The sequence below is a fragment of the Ursus arctos genome, unplaced genomic scaffold (genome assembly GCF_023065955.2).
Source record: "Ursus arctos isolate Adak ecotype North America unplaced genomic scaffold, UrsArc2.0 scaffold_16, whole genome shotgun sequence".
In the NCBI taxonomy this organism is placed as follows: Eukaryota; Metazoa; Chordata; class Mammalia; order Carnivora; family Ursidae; genus Ursus; species Ursus arctos.
In genome coordinates this window covers 33,139,125-33,161,748 of record NW_026622830.1, presented here as the reverse complement: position 1 = coordinate 33,161,748, position 22,624 = coordinate 33,139,125, and the positions used below count along the sequence as shown (strand labels likewise).

Here is a 22,624-nt window from a genome sequence, read left to right as displayed (position 1 = left end):
TAAAGCCATTTCAGTTCCACCGTTCTTGGCACAGGATGTATGTGTTTGCTTAATACCACCAACAATTGTTTCACAATTGTCAATTACTCTCAGAGGTATTCGTTTGAGTGTTTACTATGCACTGACCCAAGTACTTTGCATCCGATCACTTCATTAGTTCTTACAATAATTCTTTAGGAGGTAGGCACTGTTATTAGCCTCATTTTACAGAGGAGGATTCCAAGTTTCAAAGCACTTATAAAACTTATTTATACTCTCAGAGCTGATAAAAGTCACAATTTGGGATTAATTCACTGGTTTCACTGGCTCTAAACCCTGTACTCTCAGATACTGTGCACTCTGTCATTTTGTTCTAGAAAATTTTGGGGTGGCTGACACAGTTCAACAAGATAAAAAAGATAAGTAAATCCACTTAACTGTATTCTGTATAAAACATGGACTCAGCACTTACTAGGGGCTAGTCATTGTTCTTTTAGGCATTTGGCAAATAATGAACTCATTGAATCCTCACAACTACTTTATGAGATAAATTCTGTTACTACCACCCCCTTTGGATAAATGAGAAAGCTGAGGCACAGAGGCATTCATTAACTGGCATAAGGTCACACAGCTCATTATAGGCACACCTGAGATTTGAACCCAGGACATTTGCCACTGGAATCTATACACCTTACTGCTGTACTAGGATGATGAAGCAAACTATGGAGTCTATGAAGTAAACACCTTAAAACATGCTATAAGGATGACGTTAGAGGAGATAAGATGGAGAGAGAGGTGAGGTCAGTCACAAAATGCAGGTCTAAAGTCTTGGAACTTTAATAGAGGTAGGTCACAATTTCTATTCACACTTGCTTTAACCAATGTAAAGAGAGATCCAATCACAACATGCTCGACCCTTACCCTAGATCCAAATGCCACTCATGTAGCAGTTCAACCATGATGACTAGTTCTGAGAACAGAGAGAAATTTCTCCCATTGGCATTCACACCTCTTAACTTCTTGGCTTAACTTGTCACTGCAAGGGGTGTACAGACAAAGACAGAGTCTTCTGGGAGAAATAGCGTTCTTGCAGATGTTTCTCCTTCCCATTGTGCTGATTTATGTTACCTTTAATATTTTAATGTCTTTATTTTACCTTTCTGTCCTTTCGGTATTATGTGTTTCTCTTACACATAGAAATACAGAGAATAGTGTACCTAACACAGATCAAAACGTAATAAATGTTCACATCGTGCCATATTTACTTTAGTACTTTTTAAAAAAAATAAATCCTTAGGATGTTGCAGTGCAGATTAATTCTATGCTGTGTGCAGAATGCTTCTCCCTGATCCCATTCCTCTCTCTTTCTCCAGAAGCAGGTTCTATCCTGAAAGGTAGATATCAATACCATATCTACTTTCATGTGGTATAGATCAGGGTTCAGCAAACTAAGGGTTAAATCCAGCCCGTCACCTGTTTTTGTAAATAAAGTTTTATTGAAGTACAACTACACTTGTTCATTTACATACTGTCCTTGGCTGCTTTCAGACTATAATGGCAGATGAGTAGTTGCAAGAGAGCCAAAAGGGCAATGTATTTACTATCTGGCCTTTTACAGAAAGAAGTCTGCTGGCCCCTGGTATGGATGGATCCCTGTATATTTAAAATAATACATAAATCATACCACACTGTATGCATTTTTGGCCAATGACTATTTGCAACCAATGTTATACCTTTAAATGTATCCTTGCTTCTGTATGTGGGTCTAATTAATTTTAACTATTATGTTATTCCACTATAGGAATGTATAATTTACTAATGCATTATTTTATTGATGAACATTATGGCTTCTTCCTTCAGAAAGTCTGGTTTGCATAAATGTATTTCCTATTGCCTTAAGTCACATCCGGGAGATTCTCTAGGATGAATATCATGAATTCTTAGAATCAATGTATCTTCATCAGTATCTGATGCTGATACTTGCTCACCAAAGTGGGAAGGACACTAAGTTCCCATTGGTAGTGTAGGAGAGCTTGCATTTTACCACATTCTCAAAAACACTTGCCATTATCAGACTTCCAGAAAACGTTGACAAACCTGATGGATGCAATGTGGGACCTAGCAGTGGTCTTAATAGGCATCCGTGACTTACCAGCATAGTTGAGGATCATTTTATATATGTTGGGGGCTGTTCCACTTTTTCTTTTCTGCAAATTTCCTGTTAACATTCTTAACACATTTTTCTTTTAGGGTATTTGTGCTTATTTTCTTTAAAAAGGGGAGAGTTTTTGTTTGAGGTTTGAGCTCAAGTAGAGGACGGTGGTCAGTATCATTCCTATTGAGGGAAACAAAGTGCCACACAGTGGCTGCATGTAATAAATGGCACCCGGGGCATCGTGGCATGCAAGGCACCCACCCAGATTGTGGCTGTGACCTGATGCCAAGCAGCTGGAGTGACAGAGAAAAGGCAGAATGTGGCCTCTGCCCTCTAAAACATGTCTTTGTGCAGTGAGTTCTTTGGAAAAGAAAAATATTCTTAAAGGAATACTGAATATATGTAGAAAATAGGAGTCCGTGGTTACCCTAATAAAGTAAAAGGAGTGACAAATGAGAATAATCTCAAAGCAGGTATTTCCAAGGTATTGTCTGATTTGGAAGCCTCAATTTCTCAAGCTACTGTATTAATTTTCAAAAGGTTTCTGGAATAAACAATAGATTATATAAGACACGTTAATATATCTGGCACATATGAAGGTCCCAACAATTTTAAATAGCTGTCTATTTATTTTTCATTTTTTGGGCAAACCTCTACTGCCACCAGTGATAACAGTGTCATTCCCATCACCTCCACTCATAAGCGGGTAATGGTTTGGGATTTGAGTAAGAAGGAACATTGTGCTTCTCATTCAGAGTTGCATTGCCTGGCTGAGCACATTTCTCTCACCTACTGGCATGCATCAGAATTCATCTCACTGAGCATTTGTCTTAACGGTACAGTAAAGAGTCTTTTCATGGTGAAAGATGGTCTATGAGTTATAAAGACTTTCATTAAAAGCAGAAAGGACTGTTGGAGAAGTCACTGCATTTATGATACTACATAGAGCATTTAGAATTTTGGTAAAATTTTTGGTACTGTGTCTGCTTTGGGTGGCAGTGAAGGTCTTACATTTTATAGTCAAAATGTTCATCTCATACTCGGAGACAAATGGTTGTCATATAAAATATAGTTACCAAAACAAAAACCAGAAAGCATATAAGGACCCAGTATTATCACTACTTGAACACTAGAAAATTATATCACTCAAATGACATAATATCAAGGAAAGGTGCATAATTATTTCCAAAAGACTATGTGATTAAAATCCCTTTAAGCTATAATTGACAAAAGCACAACTCAAACTAGCCTGGGCAATAGGAGAATTTCTCAGGGACACTGGAAATTTCCTGTAATTGAAGGAAAAATTGAGCAAATTGCAGAAAAAAAAAAGGTGTAATACAAGATATCAAGAACTTGGGACCTAAAAGCCAATGGGATTGTCTTTACTGCTTTTTCATTGCTCTGTCCTACTTGGTGGCATTCTTTTTGCTACTGATCAGCTTCATTCCCATAGCCACCATGGCCCCTCTCACCACCAGAGATAGTCTGATGACCTCACTTTCAGTATGAAAAATACTGGCAAAGGTCTCTGATTGTAGACCAATCTAGAACAGTCTAGTCAGGTAAGAACCTAGCAGTATACAGGAGACCAAATCATTGGAACTTGGGGATAAGCAGTGAGCAGAAGAATGGAAGAGAATAAAAACACTATATATATTCATTCACAGGAGTACTGTGGAAAAAAGCAGGTGGAAGAAAAGGATACGTGTGGTTCACGTCTTGTGTGAGATCTCATAGTTCTGCATCCCATTCTTTTTACAAAATGGGCAATAAATCCACACTTTTGACTTGAGTTGACTTCATGAATGAATGAATGTGTCAATGAAAGAGAATTATATCCATGCCTTACAATTAAGGCCTTTTGAAATTAAGTTTTATGTCTTCCTCATTGTTATAAGTATTCAATCACCATTCTCGGCTACAGGGATTTGGATAATCACTTGACACATTTCTTATTGTAATTTGAACTATGCTGGAATAGGCTGTAAGTACTCAGAGTACCATGTACACATTGGGCTGAGGAGGCTCTCCAATTAGGAAAGTACGGAAGCTTTAGGGTTAGGACTTAGGGCATCTACATGCTGTATGCTTTGCTTTATACTTTGGGCTATATTCTGAAGAACTCTTGCGCCTTTCCAATAAGTGAAGCATTGCTGTAGTACATGGTACCCCGATGATCTAAGGAAGATTTCACATGCTTGAAAGTGCAATTTACAAGACGTGGAAGTGCAAGGATTCACATTTTGGGAGGTAACAGGTATAGTATAGCCCTAGTCTTCTTCCAACCGCTCTTGACCTTCCCCTGCTCCATGGGAGAAATTTAATGAGGTGAAACCAAGTTAAAATGAATATTAACAGAGTTCTTCAAAGAGAAAAGAGTCAAGCCTCTGAAAAGAGCAGCATCTGCGGTGCAGTATGGAAGAAAAGAGGAAGATGTTTGCTCTGGCTAAGTTCTCAAGATGAGAGGTTTTCAGCTCTACCATTGTGAATCTCAAATGTGCTTTGAGCGTCAGCTGAGGGACACTCCCCTCCCCCCCAGCTAGTTGACTGACTCATCGCTCATTTGTACAGCTGAGAAAATGTTGATAGAGTGCCCTCATATGAAACCCCTAAAGGTTTCTTTTCACAGCTTTCATGTCAACCCGCCATATTCTTGAAATTGTTCTTTCCAAAAGCCTCATGTCACTTTTATGAAAACACTTGCTATTATGTCTTCTAAGTCTAACAGTGTCAATGCTAATGAGTACTTTGGTTTGAATCCGCTGGAGTGCTGCATTCTATAGACAGTAAGTGTATGTAAGCAGGGCCTGTAATTATAATTGATAGCATTGTTTATTGTTTAAAAAGTAACTCCGGTTGAGCAGATCAAGTGAAAAAAAAATTTAAAGAAAAAAATCCAGCTAATTTCTTTGGTAAGATGTATATCAAGTGGAATAAAAGGAGCCACCATAATTTCTTGGGAGTAAAGTGGTGCTGCTTATCCATTACATGAAATCTGACAAAATTAAAACTGCATTCCTTGAAATGTGATTAGTAACCTATACACAGGTACTTCCTCATTAAGTTATAACTTAACCTATGGAATTCTGCTAAAATATAATTCTCTCATTTGGAAGTCAATTTGTTTTAAATACTGTTATTATGTCCCCCATCTTTGTTTTAAATTGTTTTACAAGCTGGATTCTTTCCCTTTAAATGCAGGAGTATTTGGACCTTGGTAAGGACTCTATCCTGTTAGCCCTTCCGCCACTGGGAGAACTACTCTTTGCCTGTGGCTCCAATTTCTCTCTTATGCTCATTTTCTCACTGCCTTCGGAAGGGCGAATCTTGAATATCTTATGCTTGTCTTCTAATTTAAAATTAAAACACTGTCATTAGTTTATGTAATGATTCTTACTGGCCCTCATATTATTGATGCTTTTGCTAGTTTATTTAAAAATAAACCTTACTGGATTTCAGACACCCTTCTGCTATTTTCCAGCTGTGGGACCCACTGTTCAGTGTGGGACCCACTGCTCAGTACTACCTAATATCCATTTTCTTTTTCTCTCCTCACTGAAACCTGACATTATTCAGGCCAACAATATATAATAACTGAAAAAATCTGCATCTTCCAACAACTCCAACAGCTAGGGTGGCAATGTGACACACAAAGAATCACATGGTAGCAGAAGTCTGAGAGGAAAATGTGGTTACTGATATAGAGGCTCAGTTCTTTTTGCTGTCGGGACCACACATGTGATGGCTGGAGCTGCAGAGTCCTCTTGATCTATGAGGAAATGGCCATGGGAATTAAAGGGTCTCAGCCTTGTTATCTTTGAGTCACTGAGTCAATGCCAGAAACTCCTAACTTTAAGCTTCCTGCTACATGAGGAAAAGAAAGAAAAAAAAAGCAAACAAGATGCAAACAAGTAAAAAATCCTTAATTTATCTAAGCTACTGTTTAGTTTGGTTTTCTATTACTCAAGGCCAAACGTAACCCCTGCCTGACAGAACCGTCTTGGGCAAGTTTTTTAACCTGTCCAATATTCATTTGCCTTATAAAAAGGAGGAAATCATAGGACTTATTTCACAGGCCATTGTGACAATTAAGGGAGATAGTCCATATTGAATGTTTAGATCAGTGAGAGCCACAATACAAGCTTAGTGAATGGTAGCAATCTAAAAAATTATTATTTATCAAAGAAAATCATACATAGATTTTCAAAAAAATTGTCCAGAGGGGCTATAAAGAAAAAGCAATGATTGCTTTTGATAGTCCTACTCTGGTTCTGCTTCTTGACAACTATTCTCAGCATTTCTATTCTTAAATTCCTGGGTGTGAATTCCATATTTCTAAATAATCTGTTTGTACTGCTTTCTCTGGAGTGATCGATTTTAAAATTTAGCTATCAATATCCAGCTCTGATCTCCTATCCCATCTCCTGTCTGCCCTTTCTCCTTCCTACTGATAGAACTGTCACCACTGGTCTTTCTTCCCAGACACCTTGACTATCTCAAGCAACATAACTGAAACCATTTCTTAATCCACCAATTAAAGTCAGTATCACTTGACTTCTCTGTGACAGGAGGACATTTACTTGCCAATCCTTTACCTCCAACTCCTGTTAGCTTAAATTTACTTTTAAAATGATCAAAGTTGAAACGTTTTTATCTTGTCCAGGATCTATAATTGACTTCAAGTACGTGCATATAAATTGATTCTAAAAGTTTAAAACCTATAAAATAAAAATTTACATGATTACAAAAATGCAAATATAATTTTCTGCAGGGTCATATATTAGACTCTGATTGTTACAGTTCCAACACCAAGAACCACATGGCTTTCAAAAGGGAGCATTCCTAATACCACAATAACATACATCCTTTTTGGGCTGCTCCTTTAGTTGTTGAAAATCCTGCATGCTTTTAGCATGGCTTATATTTGGATAATACTTTTCTTATACATTTATCTTTTCTGTTGGAGAGAAGAAATTTAAGCCTTTTACATGTATATAATATCCTCCAGTTTCCTACTTGTATTGCCTGAACCTAGTTCATTCCTATACATTGTGTTTAAACTTGAAGACAGCACCCGTCTTTGGCTCTTATATGTTTTTTTGTATTATGTCTTTCATATTTCCTCTCTGTTTTCTCCTTTTCTCTTGAACTCTTTAGGTTGATTGTGCCTGTATCTCTTACCTTTTCTCTCTCTTTTTTTTAGTGCTCTCTGCACCCAACATGGGGCTCAGACTCACAACCTGGAGGTCAAGAGTCCCATGCTCCTCCCACTGAGCCAGCCAGGTGCCCCTTATCTTTTCTCTCTTATTGTCGTTTTTTTGTCTTTCACGTTTCCTTGTTTGTTTTCTTCCTGGTTCCCCATTCTGGGAGATTTCCTTCATCTCTTACAACAGTTATGTAGAATCTGGCTTTTGTTTCATTATCTTTTTTTTTGATTTCCAAAAAAATCCACTTTCTTTTTGTTACCTATTTTTCAGAGCACCTTGTTCTTATCTTATGAATGTGATATATTCGAAATTCTCTCTGAAGATAGTTTCTGTTTTAATTTTTTGTTTAATTATTTGTTCCTTGAATTATCCCCACATCTTCTGTAATCATTTCTTATTTTGTCAATCTTGGCTTCCTTCATCAATCAATAGTGTGCTAGTTCACATTTTAGACTGGGGACAAGAGAGGGGCCAACTGGGAGCTCTGAGTATGTGAGTTGGATTTACCAGCTTGCAGACCTCTCTTTTGGGTAAGCATGTGGGTGCCAGCCACTACAGTGCGGTATCCATAAATTCTAGAATGAGAAGAGCTTTACTCTGGGTGCTTGACTCTAATGCTGGCTACCATGACTCTTTTCTAATAATTTGCTCACTTCCACAAAAAAAAAAAAAAAAAAAAAAAAAAAAAAAACCCTCAGCTTTTTGGTCTGGGAAGTAATTGGTTATCAATTATTCTAGATACAGAGCAAGAGGAGGAGGAGGGGCTGATAGTTTTGTCCCTATTCCTTTAATTCCTTGCCCTTCTTTCCACTCCCAAGTCCTGCTCCCTATCCTGCTGGGCTGGTAGTTCTCAAGTCTGGGGCCTCTGTCCACTGATTCAGAATGGGTCAGTGACTTGTTGGCTATGTTTTCTATGGAACCTAGACTCTGTTCCATCATGCACTCTCCTCATTTTCTTCTGCAAACTTATTGAAATATGTCATCTCGTAGTGACCTATCTCATTCTCTTCTCACTACGTATTTATGGTCCTTTACCATCATTTTCATAGTATCTCAAGAGAGATAGCGGGTCATACCTGTGCTTATTCTGCTGCTTTGGACTAATAACTATTTTAAACCTTATGTCCAAAGCCAAATTTCTGATTTTCCCTCCCTAATTGGCTCTCCATCTCAATAAATGCAATACCAGCAAAACTGACATCATCCCTAGCGCCCTCTTTCTCTCATGCCATGTGTCTAATCCATCACTACAGTGTTGTGGTTTTTTGGGGCTTTACACTCAAAGTATATCCAGAGCCCAGCCATTTCTCACCACCTCCATCCCAAGCACTCTGCTCTCCCTGCATCTGCTTCGGCATCCCTGCTATGGTTTTCAACAGAGCAGCCAGGCCAATCCTGTTAAAATATATTACACCAAATTAATTCCTTATTCGAAGTGATACAAGTTACTCATGTCACTGGAAATGAAGCCAAATTCTTACAGTGGCCACCCACCACTATCTGGGTCACCGGTCACCCCTCTCCCAACCTCTCTGACTCATCTCTCACTGCTCTCCTTCTTCCTCATCCCATGCCGGGTACACACCTGTCTCAGGGTCTGCTCTCCTCCATGAGAACCAATTGACCCACTCCATCATCTTCAAGGTTTTCTTCAAAAGTCATCACCTCAGTGTAACCTTATCTGACCAATTTATTTAAAATTGAAATATGCCTCCCCCACTTCTAGCACTTCCTATTCCCCTTCCTTGCTTTATTTCTCTCTAACACCGGGCACTGCCTTATTTATCATGTTTATTGTCAACCTACACCCATCATTATGTAGGTTTCATGAGGACAATCATTTTTGTCTATTTAGCTTATCCCTGGCACTCAAAATCATGCCTGGTACACAGCAGGCATTTGACTATAAGCTGAATGAATGAATGGATGAATGATTATCATTATATAATCATTAGGAAAATTATTGACAAAGTATTTAATTTTTTTTTTAAATTCTCAGGGGCAGCTTGTCCATTGGGAGCATTTGATGCATTTGGAACATAAAAATGACAACTGATAGTAAAGCAGTAGATGGCACAGCTCAACCTGCCACTCTCAGAGAATGCCAGATACTTCCCCCAGTAATTAAACAAGGAAGGCAAATGGTTTTGAAGCTCTTCTTCCTTCCAAAAATATTATAGTTTTTTTTGTTTGTTTATTTATTTTTTCTATTTATTTTTTATTTATTTGTCAGAGAGAGAGAACAAAAGCACACAAGCAGGGAGAGGGGCAGGCAGAGGGAGAAGCAGCCTCCCCACTGAGCAGGGAGCCTCATGTGGGACTCGCTCCCAGGACCCTGGGATCCTGACCTGAGTGGAAGGCAGAGGCTTACCTGACTGAGCTCCCCAGGAGTCCCTGTTTGTTTGTTGTAATCTGCATGCTGCTTCCAGGCAATCCACACAATTGGGGCTTACTCAGCTGTGAGCCTCAGAAGGCAGGGAGGCATAGCAATGAGGGGGCAGCAGCTCATTTCTGTGTCATGGGGTGTTCAGAAGGAAAGGGAGGCACTGCTGCTTAAGCAGTTTTCCGACTTTCCTTTCTGGGGAAAAGTGCGTTTGCAGTCACAGCAGCCCATACTCTGAAAGCAAGGGCATTTCTGTGTCCTGGGGTATATGTTTTCCCTTCGGTTTGGCATTCATTCCTCTACGTGGCTCCCTTGAACACTGCCTGGCTCAGAAGAAGCTCTTGCTTAAGGAATGCAGAAAAGACACTCAGAAGACAGAGGGCGGGGCACTTTCTGCTACAACCATCAGAAGAGCAACTGCTGGTTCTTATCTGGGAGTAAGGAAGAGATTAATGTCCAAGTTGCTTTTTCCCTTCTCTTTTTATTATGAATGCCTCTCTTTTGACTTTTGAACTTTTAAACTCTCGTACGACATTCCATACGGGTGACGTTTTCACAAAGTTTCAGATGTGCGTCTTCATCTGCTCCACACTCTTCCAAAATAGAAATGTAGAACGTGGAATGAATCTCATTTGCCAACAAAGGACATCCACGACCACAAAATTCCAAGACCAATAGTACAGTGTATTGACTTGGTGAGAACCTGGCCCTGATTTTAAAGTCGGGTGGGGGAATATCTTGAGATGACATAGGCACGTTTCGCGGGTATGAGGAGGTCAGGAATAGCAGTGAATGAAGATCTCATAAAACACAATAATCCCTTTGTAAATGGCAATCCTTTTGGCATATATATTCTACCCCCGAGAAGGTCTTGCACAATTTTCCATTATGTTCCAAAATACACTGCTAAAAACAGCATACGATACCTCATTCTATTCTTCTTAATCACTTTTGTTTCAAGAAAATCAGACCTACATCCATTGCTCACTCACCATAAACTGGTCCTAGTTAAAGGGATAAATTACATATTTTTGTACAGACTATATTAGTGTCTGAAAATTCTTATCTCAATGTATATGTCTCAGAATCAAGAGACCTCATGTCTCTTGAGGTCAGTTTTAAATACACTGTTAATTTGGAGGAATGTCTAAGAGAATGCCCAGCTTTTGATGAATCAAGTTCTAGATCAGGAACAGCTAGTGGTGGCTGTGGCAGGTCTTTCACTGGTTCCTCTTTCTCTTCTCTTTTTCAATTTTATTTTGTAGACAATGATTTCTTTTTTCTTAAAAAAAAAAAATGACCCCCCCCCCCTTCACTGTAGCACCTTCTCTCATTCCCTTCACCTAAAAGGCCTCAACTATTTGGCTATTCAAAGCCACTGTGGTAACTGGTGGGTTGGGGAGGGTGATAGGGACCATGACTCTATGAGCAGAAACAAGGTTGACTTTGGGAAAGATGAACAGGATGGGAGCCATTGTAGTTAGTGCCATCCCTTTCTACGACTGAAAACCTTGGCAAACCGAGAGAGAGAGATCCATGATGGGAAGAAAGGGCCTAAGCAACCAGCTAAGGGGCCTCAATTTCTTCAATTCTGAAAATTGAGAAGATCAGAGTACCTGTGTTCCAAGTTCCCATGGCTTAAAACTTTTCATGATCTATCAGCTGTTTTCAAGGGCTCAAAAATCCCCTTCTCCCCTTTCTCACTCTCTCTTTTCTTTTTCCCCAAGCATGCATGTATTGAGCACCTACTATACACTAAGTTAGATCCTGGAAACATAGAAATGACTAAGCTATTGTTTCTGACTTTAGCTCACAAATCCAAGGTAGGGTGTCAGATACACTGACTGATAATTACAGTATGATAAATGACACAGAAAATAAGCAAAAAGTTCACCAAAGAGCAGAGAAGGAAACTCCATTATTCACGGAAGTCATGGGATGGAAGGAGAGATGGATGAGTTGTATTTAAGCTGAGTCCCTAAGGAGGCTTGGAAGTTCTCCTGGTGGACAGCATGGAAAAGGGAAGTCTAGCAAGGCACACAATTCTGAAGGCACCAAAATTAAAATTATAGAGGCAAAAAGAATCAAAGGTAGTTAGGAGTTACTGAAGCAGAATGGTACAAGGGTTCAAGTGGTGAGTTATCAGCAACTGCATGGGCTATGTTTGTTTTGGTCACTAATCAATCCCCAGTGTCCACCGAGGTGCTTGCTACATACTAGGCCTTCAATAAATATTTGTTCACTAAATGAATGAATGAAATAGACAGAAAACTTCACTTTGTAGGTAATAAGCAATGAAAAAGACTTCAAGCATGATCAGGCTTGAGGGTTTTTTTTTTTTTTAAAGATCATTCTTATGCAGATGGGCACAAATAGTTGGAGAGCAAAGAGAGGGTTCTAAGAAAGTAGGCAGAAGGTGCCTAGGTGAGACCTGTCAAGAATTTGAACAACATAGTAGGGGGAAGAGGGACAAGGAAAGAAATAGGAAATTCAGAGAGCCTGCGTTATTTGGTTGGTGGGCATGCAAGCATCTAGTGTGGATGAAGGTATGGAAAATTTCCAGGGAATCCAAGGTCATACCTTCAAAATGAGTGAACTATATTTTCTATGACATTCATAGCTGCAGACATGGGAGAGGTTCCCCGAAAAATCTAAACTAACAGCCACTCAAGGCTGATGTTCACTTTATGGGACATATCTTTGGAAAGCTCATTTTTCTATGACGTCAAAATGTAATAAATTAACAAACAGACATTCATTATTACATATTTTTTTTTGCATGTGTGAATGACTGTTTTAAATACCAATTGGCTCAAACAGTTTGGTAAAGTGCCATTAGCTACCAAAGCTGAACATATGAAGATCTAGGATCAGCAACAGATATCTCACAGAAAGGCATATGATTTATAGCAACACTACTTGTAATAATCCTGAACTGGAGACTACCCGAATGTTTGTCAACCATAAAATAGATAAATAAATTATGGTATACTCTTTAGCATAGAGAATCAATGAAACTATAACCACATGTAAAAAATATAGGAAGATTTCATAAATATAATGTTGAATAATAATAATAATAATAATAATAATAATGATGATGATGATGATGTCAGACCAGAAAGAAAACACGTTTCTTGATTCCATTTACAGAGATTATAAAAGCGGGTAAGACAAATCTATAAAGTTGGAGGTCAAAATAGGGGTGTGTTAGAGGCACCTGGGTGGCTCAGTCTGTGAAGCGTCTGTCTTTGGCTCAGGTCATGATCTCAGGGTCCTCGGATCAAGTCCCACCTGGGGCTCCCTGCTCAGCAGGGTATCTGCTTCTCCCTCTCCCTTAGCCCCTCTTCCTGCTCATGCTCTCTCTCTAATAAAAAAATTAAGGGTGTTTAATAGGGTAGACACTGGAGTGCTGGTGATGCCCTATTTCTTGATCTGGGTGCTATTTACATAGGTGTGTTGTCTTTTCAAAAATCTATCATGTTTTATAGTCATAATCGGTGCTTTTCAATCAAAAATTAAAAAACAATCTACTTAAGTTTCTGCTAAATTGCATGTTTTTCCTATTTATAAATGCTTCAGAGAATTTCGTGTGTAAAGAATTAAGGATGGAAAGCAATGGCATCTGCCAAAACTTGTGCAGAGAAATGAACACAAAATCTCCTCTGCACAGCTCCGTCATCTTAACCCACTGGATCCTGGCTGTTTCAGTCCACTGCATCTTAATACACTGGAGCAACACCTGGGTTGAAATCTGCCAAACTAGGCAGTGGTTCAACTATATGTCCACCCAGGGGGCCTATCAGAGTGCCAAACTATTTAGGACTGAATATCAGAGCCTGACTCTCCAAACCTTTTTCTTAGGGTGATAGGTTATGTCGCTAAGGTATTGCATTGAACAAAGATTGAAGATAGGAGTTGGGGAGGTTGAGGAAGGGCACGAGCTTCCAGGGACCCAGCCCTGGAAAAGGACCAAAACACAGAGGGAAGACATGCTGTCTTTGCACCCTGGGAATCCTCTGTGCTAACCATGAGACAGATTTCCTTCCTTGCTGAGATTCTCTCAGTGAAGAGTGATCTCCCAACAGTGACACACTGAATACCTGAGATCTGAAGGTGAACACCAGCATATGGCAATCCTGTGAACCCCAGCCCCTGGCTCAGAGCAATCTGCTTTATGACATGACTGCAATGCTGTTTAGACTGTATGACTACAGGGGGTAGAATACACAACAAGAATTCTCTTTCTGAGTAGCCCCTCACCTCAAAGAAAAACAGAATATTCAAAAGAGGGCCTAGAATTGGGCAGGTAGAAGACAATTGTTTTTTTTTCTTCAAGATTCTTGACCAATGGAAGAATTTGCATTGATCTGATACATTGGTTAGTATGCTCAAAACACTATTTGGGGGGGGGGTGAGGGGAATGATCTGTCTTTCACAGTCCCTGTTAACCTTACCAGCCAGATCTTCAAAGAAATGTACCAACTGGTGCTGAGAAAGGCTTTACTCTCGCCTTCACTCTCAGCTGCTGACTTCTGTGTCCTTTGTCATGGAGAAAGTAAAGGCAATCAGAAAATGTCTTCAACTTTCTCCACCATGTGTAACCTTCCTGGCATCTCTACCAATATGCTCCACTCTTTCTTCTCTTATTGATGAAATGCTCTTGCTCCTGTCTGAGCTTAGCCACTCTGTCTCTGAACTAGGATAGGGTCAACACACTTTTTTTTTTTTTTTTTAAAGATTTTATTTATTTATTCGACAGAGAGAGACAGCCAGCGAGAGAGGGAACACAAGCAGGGGGAGTGGGAGAGGAAGAAGCAGGCTCATAGCGGAAGAGCCTGATGTGGGGCTCGATCCCGTAACGCCGGGATCACGCCCTGAGCCGAAGGCAGACGCCCAACCGCTGTGCCACCCAGGCGCCCCAGGGTCAACACACTTTTTAAATAAAGGACCAGATAGTGAATATTTTAGGCTTTGTGGTCCATATGGTCTATGCCATTAACTACACATCTCTGTCTAGCGAAAGCAGCCATAGATACCATGTGAACAAATGGACATTGCTGTGTTCCAATAGAAGTACAAAAACAGGCTGTGGACCAGACGTGCCCCCAGGCTGTAGTTTACTGAGCTCTGCACTAGATCCTACTGCTTCTCCTACTCAAAGACTTGCTCTAGCCATTTTTCTCTCCTACATCGGCACATTGTTTTCCTTCTATGGGACCATTCCTATTAGCATACATGTATATTGTTGCTTCTCGAATCTTAAAAACCATTGCTGGACCTTGATTCCCATTTCTCTGCTGCCTTTCACATCGAAATCTTCTAAAAAAAGAGCAATCTCTTTTGGCTTCTTTTTTTCTCCCTTGTCAATATTCCCCAGAGCCCATTCCGATAGGCTTTGACTTCACCTCCACTGAAGTTACTTTAGTCAAAGTCACTAGTGACCTCTATGTCATTAAATGCAATGGTTCATTCTTGGTCTTCATCTTGGGCAGCATTTGACCCTATTGTTGATCACTTAATTCTTCCCTGAAATATTTTCTTCACCTGACTTCCAATGACACACACTACCTCATTGCTTCCTCACTGGCCTCCTTTTCTGATACTTTCTTATCTCAATCTCTTCATGTTGGAGTGTAGATGACTCAGGTCTTGGACATCTTCTCTATCTATAGTCACTTCCTGGCTGATCTCATCCAGTCACATTAAATATTATCTATAACCTGATGACTTCCAAATTAAGGTATTATATTTGGCACTCAGCTCCAGGCTCATATATCCAACTCAACATATCCACTTAAGTGTCTAATAATGATCTCAATTTGAACATAATCAAAACTGAACCCTTACTATATACCCCCAAATGTGCTCTACTTTAGATTTTCCCTATGATGTAAGTGGTATTTCCATCCTGCCTGTCTCTTGGGCCAAAACTCTAACATCATCCTTGATTCTTCTCTTGTTCTTGCATGCAACATACAATTCATAAGACTCTGCTTTCAAGTCTTCCTTTAAAAAAATACACACACACACACACACACACACACACACACACACACACAGACTCCTTCTCATTTCTTATGCAGCCTTACCTTGGTCCAAGTCACTAACAACTCACTTCAAATATTTTAGTAGTTTCACTGGTCTCCCTGCTTCCTCTCCCTAGGCAGTCCATTATTGACTAAAGGGTTAAGTCAGGTCATGTCCATCCTTTGCTCAAAACCCTTAATGGCTTCCATCTTCCTCACAAAAAAAGCCAAAGTCCTTCAGAAGCCCATATCACAACACAAGGAATCAACTTCTGTTGCCTTGGCTAGTTTCCTTTGCTGATATCTTTGCCACAAGCCATGTAGCCATGAGTGGAGAACAATTGGAAGTTAATGGTAGAAGAGTAAAAGGAAGGGTGGTAATATTCACCTCCTTCCCATGCCTCCCAGGAGAAGTCAGGACATCCCATGGAGGGGGACTGAAGTCCAGGAGTTCCAGGGGGTAGTAAACGTGCATGTGTCCACTGGTTCCTAGGGGAGCAGAGGATTCAGGGAGAAGTATGCGCCTCAGAGGGCAAATGTGAAAACATCTATTTCCAGGGCACATGAAAGGGAGTGCCCCTCCAGGAAGCAGGGAAAGCTAATCCTTAGGGTATAGAGTGGTTGGAAAGTCAAGCTCCATACCAAAAGGAATGACTGTTGTATAACTGCAAGAGATACCATGTTTTTAGTCCAACTACAGAGAGAAAAACTGAAAGTCAGTGTTCTCCCCAATCAATCTTTTAAAAGAGTCACTTGTCTTAAAGAATAAATAAAAAGTTCAAATTGAAGAGATTTACGTAAGAAAGAAAGCATGCAAATCTGGAATAACGTATTTAGGAAAGTTCAAGTTCTAGTTCTGATTAATTTTTAAAAATTGATCCAAGGGATTTCTCAGAAATCTATGATATTGTTGTAACTGAGCAACATCCTTTGGATTTTTTTCCTTCTCTGAACATCCGATAAAAAAATAACCCCCTTCTCCCACCCTTGTGCCCTCTCCTCTTGCTTTATTCTTCCACACAGATCTCCATTTGACCTATAATATATTTCCTTCATAGTTGTGATTTATCTGTTTGTTTGCCCCAGAATGCTGGCTCTCAGCATTCCAGAATGCTGTATCCCTCACACTGGAATTGTGGCTGCCAGAGAGAAGGCAACTGACAAGTCTCTGTTGAATGAATGAATGAGCCAGATCCCTTCGTAAGTAATTTCTTCTGGAGACATTCGAGTTTCAAAGCAGCTCAGGTTTCTGTCAGGCATTCTACATAACGAGAGACGTTGTCTCCCTTAGCGTTGGCGCTACACAAAGCATCATGTACACTGGCCTCCGAGATTAAATAAAAGGTGTGGTGTTATGAGACAATACTGACAATCAGAAGGAGGGAAAGTAAGTTTTCAGAGTAAAATGGTGTTTGCAAATTTTAACCTTCTGGCTGAGCAATTTCAGTGGGGGAAAAAAAAATACCCTACCGGGGAAGGCAGGGAAGGCAAAACATATTCTGTAGCTTCATTAATTATACCAGGAACATCAAGTTGCTGCTGGAAAAATGTCTACAGATGCAGTCCTGATGGGGAATATTACAGGGCTCAGAAATCAAAATCCCTAAAGAAAATTAGTGGGTAGGAGTGCACAGAGAGGAGGAAATGGAGTATGTTTTAAACATAACTGCACAAAGGCTTAATGCAGTATAAGATATGTAGATTGACTTGTAATATAAAAATCTATATTCATTCTTAGTAAAAACCTCCCTGGAAGTCACTGTCATTTATCGAATGTTTTTGAGAGTTAATGAATCTCCTGAATTGGTTATTTTTTAAACTGAATATGGTTGCATTTGGGGAAAGATATTTTAAAAATATTTTGCAAATCATTACTATTTATTTACCCATGTTCATTCATCCACCCATCCAACCATCCAACCACATACTGAGAAATGAAGTATATACAACTCACAGACTACCAACAGTATACCAGAATGAGAACTCCTGCTGGGCGAGTATAACGCTGTCACACTGAATGTTTCCTAAAACTGAAGTCTCTCCAAACATCAAAGTAAGTTATACTACAGAAGCAAGTGGATGACTTGGTTCTTAAAGAGGGAAAATAGGCTAGGTCTGTAACATAGTCTTGAAGAGTAGTTTCTAAAGACCTCACACTGTTAAAACCGGCTGTCATTTCATTCATTCTTTTGTAAGAAGTAAAGTTGATGTTATGTAAATTTTGGAAATTAGCCTCTACCATAATCACTGAAGAATTAGAGGTCAGGTCGTTACTTCTGGTATAGCTTAGAGAACTGTCAGACCACTAAGGGTTAAAAATTTGTAAATCATAATGATGACTGGCTTGACATGACCCCATAGTTGTGATCCTCGACACGAGAAGTTCTATAAGGGCACAGATATGACATACAGACTTAAAAGTATTCTTTGATTTATATTCTTAACACTTGAAGGGAAGGTATGAAGGGTAAGGGTCCTGTGAACTATAGTATCCTGTGAACTATATACATGAAAAAAGAAAACCCTTCTTTCGATACGTTCATTTTAGTGCTCTTTCATGGCAATTGGACTATTCCAGGGAAAGCATCAAAGTGGAGTCCAGGGTTCCCAAAAATTGACAGCTTCTTCTTTGATAGATCTTGTCCTGTATTCTAGTTATTTCTGTATGTATCTGAAAGGCCTGCTATGCTAGTAAATTAGCAAGTCCTTAATGGAGAGGCCCTGTCTAATTTACTATTCTAGCCCATAACTGAATAAATGTTATTTATTGTCATTATTTGAAATTTTTGTTTTAAAATTGTTTCATTTCTTCTCCTATTCACTGAGCAGCTACCATGTGCATGGTGGTGGGCTAGGGACTGCACAGGGTAAAAGAAGTTAATAAGGTGCAAGGATGTCTGCTCTCAAGGAGAGGGTTGGAAAGGAGATGGGATCAGAAGTGGTTTGGGATGAGGCTAAGAGAGAACATGGGTGGACAAGGTGTTTAGGTGAAATAAAAATGGTTTCACCTATAGTTTCTTCTGCAAAGAAATTATATAAATTGCCTTATTCCTAATGGAAAATCTCCATAATTCTTACTAGATGCCATTATTTGGAAGCATTTGAATTACACTTCTACATGGCAGCTGAATTATTTTTTTTTAAAGATTTTATTTATTTATTTGACAGAGATAGAGCCAGCCAGCGAGAGAGGGAACACAAGCAGGGGGAGTGGGAGAGGAAGAAGCAGGCTCTCAGCAGAGGAGCCTGATGTGGGGCTCGATCCCACCACGCCGGGATCACGCCCTGACCTGAAGGCAGACGCTTAACCGCTGTGCCACCCAGGCGCCCCCAGCTGAATTATTTTTAGATGTAATTTTAACACATGTTAAATATGATAAAAACTCAATTTTTTGCAGGTATCAGTACAATGTCATAAGGATTCAGAATGAGGTGACAAACGTCAGAAGTTTCTATCCACCGTACCTTGGCCACTTCTTCTTGGAAAGCCACGAGATTCAAGTGGGAGATGTTAACCAAGTCAGGCCCATACACCACTGTTATCATGCGATGCTCCAGGTGCCCAATGTTCCCCACATCCAAAAGTTCACGTAATTTGGGGTCCTGGATAATAAACATTGAAAAAAGTTAGTCTGTAACTGGAGATTTCAACATGGTAGCATAATTTCAAAAGTATTAGACCTAGAACGCCTTCAAAACAAAATTGCCTTTTATTCTTACTAAAAAAACCAGTATGATTGAAGTGGCCCAGAGACGTAAAGTAACTTGCTGAAATGTTGTGGAGAGAGAATTTCTTACTCAAGACTTATGGTCCTCATGGCATTACATGAAGTGAAATGAGTGAGACAGAGAAAGACAAATATTACATGTAGAATCTAAAAAAAGCTGAACTCGGAGAAATAAGAGAGTAGTGTGGTGGATACCAGGGGCAGGGGGTGTGGGGAAAATGAGGAGATTTTGTTCAAAGAGTTCAAACTTCCAGATATAAGATGAGTAAGTTCTAAGGACCTAATGTACAGCATGGGGATTAGAGTTAATAGTATTGTATTATATACTGGAAAGTTGCTAATAGTGTAGATCTTAAATGTTCTCACCACAAAAAAGAAATGGTAATTATGTGATGTGACAGAGGTGTTGGCTAATGCTGTGGTGGCAATCATCTTGCAATATATGCGTGCATCAAATCATTACGTTGTACATCTTAAACTTACGCGTTATATGGTAATTATACCTCAATAAACCAGGAAAAAAATAAGACTTATGGTCCTTAGTCAACAGCTCTTTCTGTCATACGTCCTTTAGTAGCGTATTTTTATGTGCCATAATTCTCCCTTTATCTCCTCCAATTATCCCATGAATCACATATTGAAATACAAAATCTCATCTCTCTCCTCAATTCATGACACATTAAGATGCAGAAGGTGATTCTTACAGAATCAAGACATGATAATGCTATCTAGGGCTGAGGCAGAAACATGGCTGAGAGTCACAGCTTGGACCTTCTCCAACACGGAGTTCCACTGTAAAGAAATAGGCTGTTAGACTGGGCAAAATGGCGGCACCTGTCATGAATATGTTCATTTCAATTCCACCCTCAGAACGTACTGGGATTTGGACATAGAGAACTTCTGCAGTCTTTTCAGAGCCAGTTCCATTCTTCGGGATACTGTAAGTGAGGATCCCTTGGAGATCTAGTCCTGCTGGGAAAGGGAGGTTTCTGAACCTCCCAAATTGAAAGTAAGACCTAAAATAGGACTCATTCACCTTGGCTGAATTCATTTTCCTCTCATAGGAAATGAGAGGTCCATGCAGAAAATTAACATCAAATCAATCACTTAGCAAATCTGCATCCAGCTTCTGAGCAAGGAATAAATTTGTATTCTTATTTATTTAGCTAAATGCTGGGCTAACAGGGCCAGGTTATTCTGATCTCCTTTCTGAGGTTTTTATTCACAGCATCCTTACAAAGAAAAAGTGGATTTAAAAAAACCAAGAAAGAAAATAAACAAAACCTTCCCAGCTAAATTATTTGATTCAGTGCCATTAATTCCCTTTTAGTTAATAAAACTTTCTCCTCTGTTTGGCTGCTTAAAGAGGAACATTTTCAGGTAAGTTATGAAGAGAGAAAAATCCATCTCAAAAGTGTGCGCAATATAACTAAAACCTCAACTCCACTAACAAGTTGGGAACTTGTAGAAAGATCAAATGCTACCACAAGAACATTAATTTGCATGACCTAGAAAAGGAGAGGAATAGAAGAAAAATTTTATTAAGTAAACAATAACAAAAAAGGGAAATTTTTAGCATTCTAGTGTTAATGAAAGATTAAAGGAAAATGTTCAGGAAGAACTGACTTTTTATGAAAGCTAATAAAGAATGATTCTAGCTGTTCTCTGATATGGTTAATTGCATCCTGATTTTTAAAAATTTTTATTTGTTTTTAATTCAAGTATAATTAACATACAGGGTTATATTAGTTTCAGGTATACGATACAATGATGAAACAATTCTGTACATTTCTCAGGCCTCATAACGATAATTGTATTTAATTCCCTTTACCTATTTCACTCACCCCCCCCACCTCCCTGCTGGCTACCACCACTTGTTGTCTGTATTTAAGAGTCTGTTTTTTTGTTGGTCACTATTTTTTGCTTTGTTCATTTGCATCATAGTTTTTGAACACGTTTGAGGCAAGGTTAGGAAAGAAAATGATCAATACTTTTAATTTTTTTTTTGGTATACTTGGAAGAGAAAGGTAATTCTCAGAAACCATCTGAATCTTACAATTACAGATCACCAGGTTTGAATCAATGATTACAGAGTCTATCTGCAATATTGTGATTTATAAGAAAAATAAATTTGGTCATTCAGATGACCAAAATATATTTTTTGTATGTATTTGGTCTTCATCTGAGATTCCTAGCTCACAGTCCCTAAAACCAGAACATTTTCTGTTTAGTCCGTATTACTTTACTGACTAGTTCTCATGCCTTTTTAAAACACTTTTACCCACTTATTATATAGTGGTTGATTAAAGAGTGCCACCTCTCAGAACTGCATGGACTAGGTGTGGAGGTCAGGGGGTTCACCTGAGTTGTCCTTGAGCTATAGGAATGCAACGCAAATAGAGAGCACCTACAGGAGGTGTCAGAATAGAAAATAATTCTTGGGTTCGGTCAGTCAAGCCTCTGCTCTTGGCTCAGGTCATGATCTCAGGGTCCTGGGATTGAGCCCCACATCGGGCTCCCTGCTCAGCGGAGAGTCTGCCTCTCCCTCTGCTTCTTGCTCATGCTCTCTCTCTCTCTCTCTAATAAACAAACAAATAAATAAAATCTTAAAAAAAAGAAAATAATTCTGGAAATAGACAATATTTTTAGGTATGGTCAACGGGAATTTATAAGATGATCAACTCTTTGTGGCATCTCTGTAAAAGTTTTCCCACTAATGGCTGCTTATATAGGATTTAAAAAACAATGGATTTTTATGTAATTAGAAGTGTGGAATTCAGTATTTGGAGATAATGTCTGGGACTGGGGAGGATAAGGCAGACTAACAAAATGATAGTGCTGATGATTGAATCTGAGGAACAAGTATCTGAGAAACCATTTTATAAGTCTTTATATCTGAGATGGTAGTACAATAAAGAGTATTGAGCATGAACTGCAGGCACAGTAAGATTTGAGAAATATTTTTTCAACAGAAACCACAATATTTTAAAATTATATAATTCTGGAAGTAAATAGAGAAATTGTTTAAAGTATATAATAAGTTCCTTACTAATGTCCTTTTTGGTGATTGATCATACCAATTTTTAAATTATATTTTACTGTCTTTCTTGCCATTAATCATTTTATTTGTCTTTACAACT

At 39.1% G+C, this 22,624-nt stretch overlaps 1 protein-coding gene across 6 annotated transcripts in view; it reads right to left on the bottom strand.

The window, feature by feature from the left end:
• PLCB1 (phospholipase C beta 1) overlaps nt 1–22,624 on the bottom strand; it is a 661,927-nt gene that overhangs the window by 218,806 nt on the left and 420,497 nt on the right. For all 6 annotated transcript variants that reach the window (XM_044385688.3, XM_044385692.3, XM_044385690.3 and 3 more), the window contains one exon: nt 19,222–19,359. In XM_044385688.3, the coding sequence (XP_044241623.2) occupies nt 19,222–19,359 (138 nt within the window). The remainder of the gene's footprint in view (nt 1–19,221; nt 19,360–22,624) is intronic.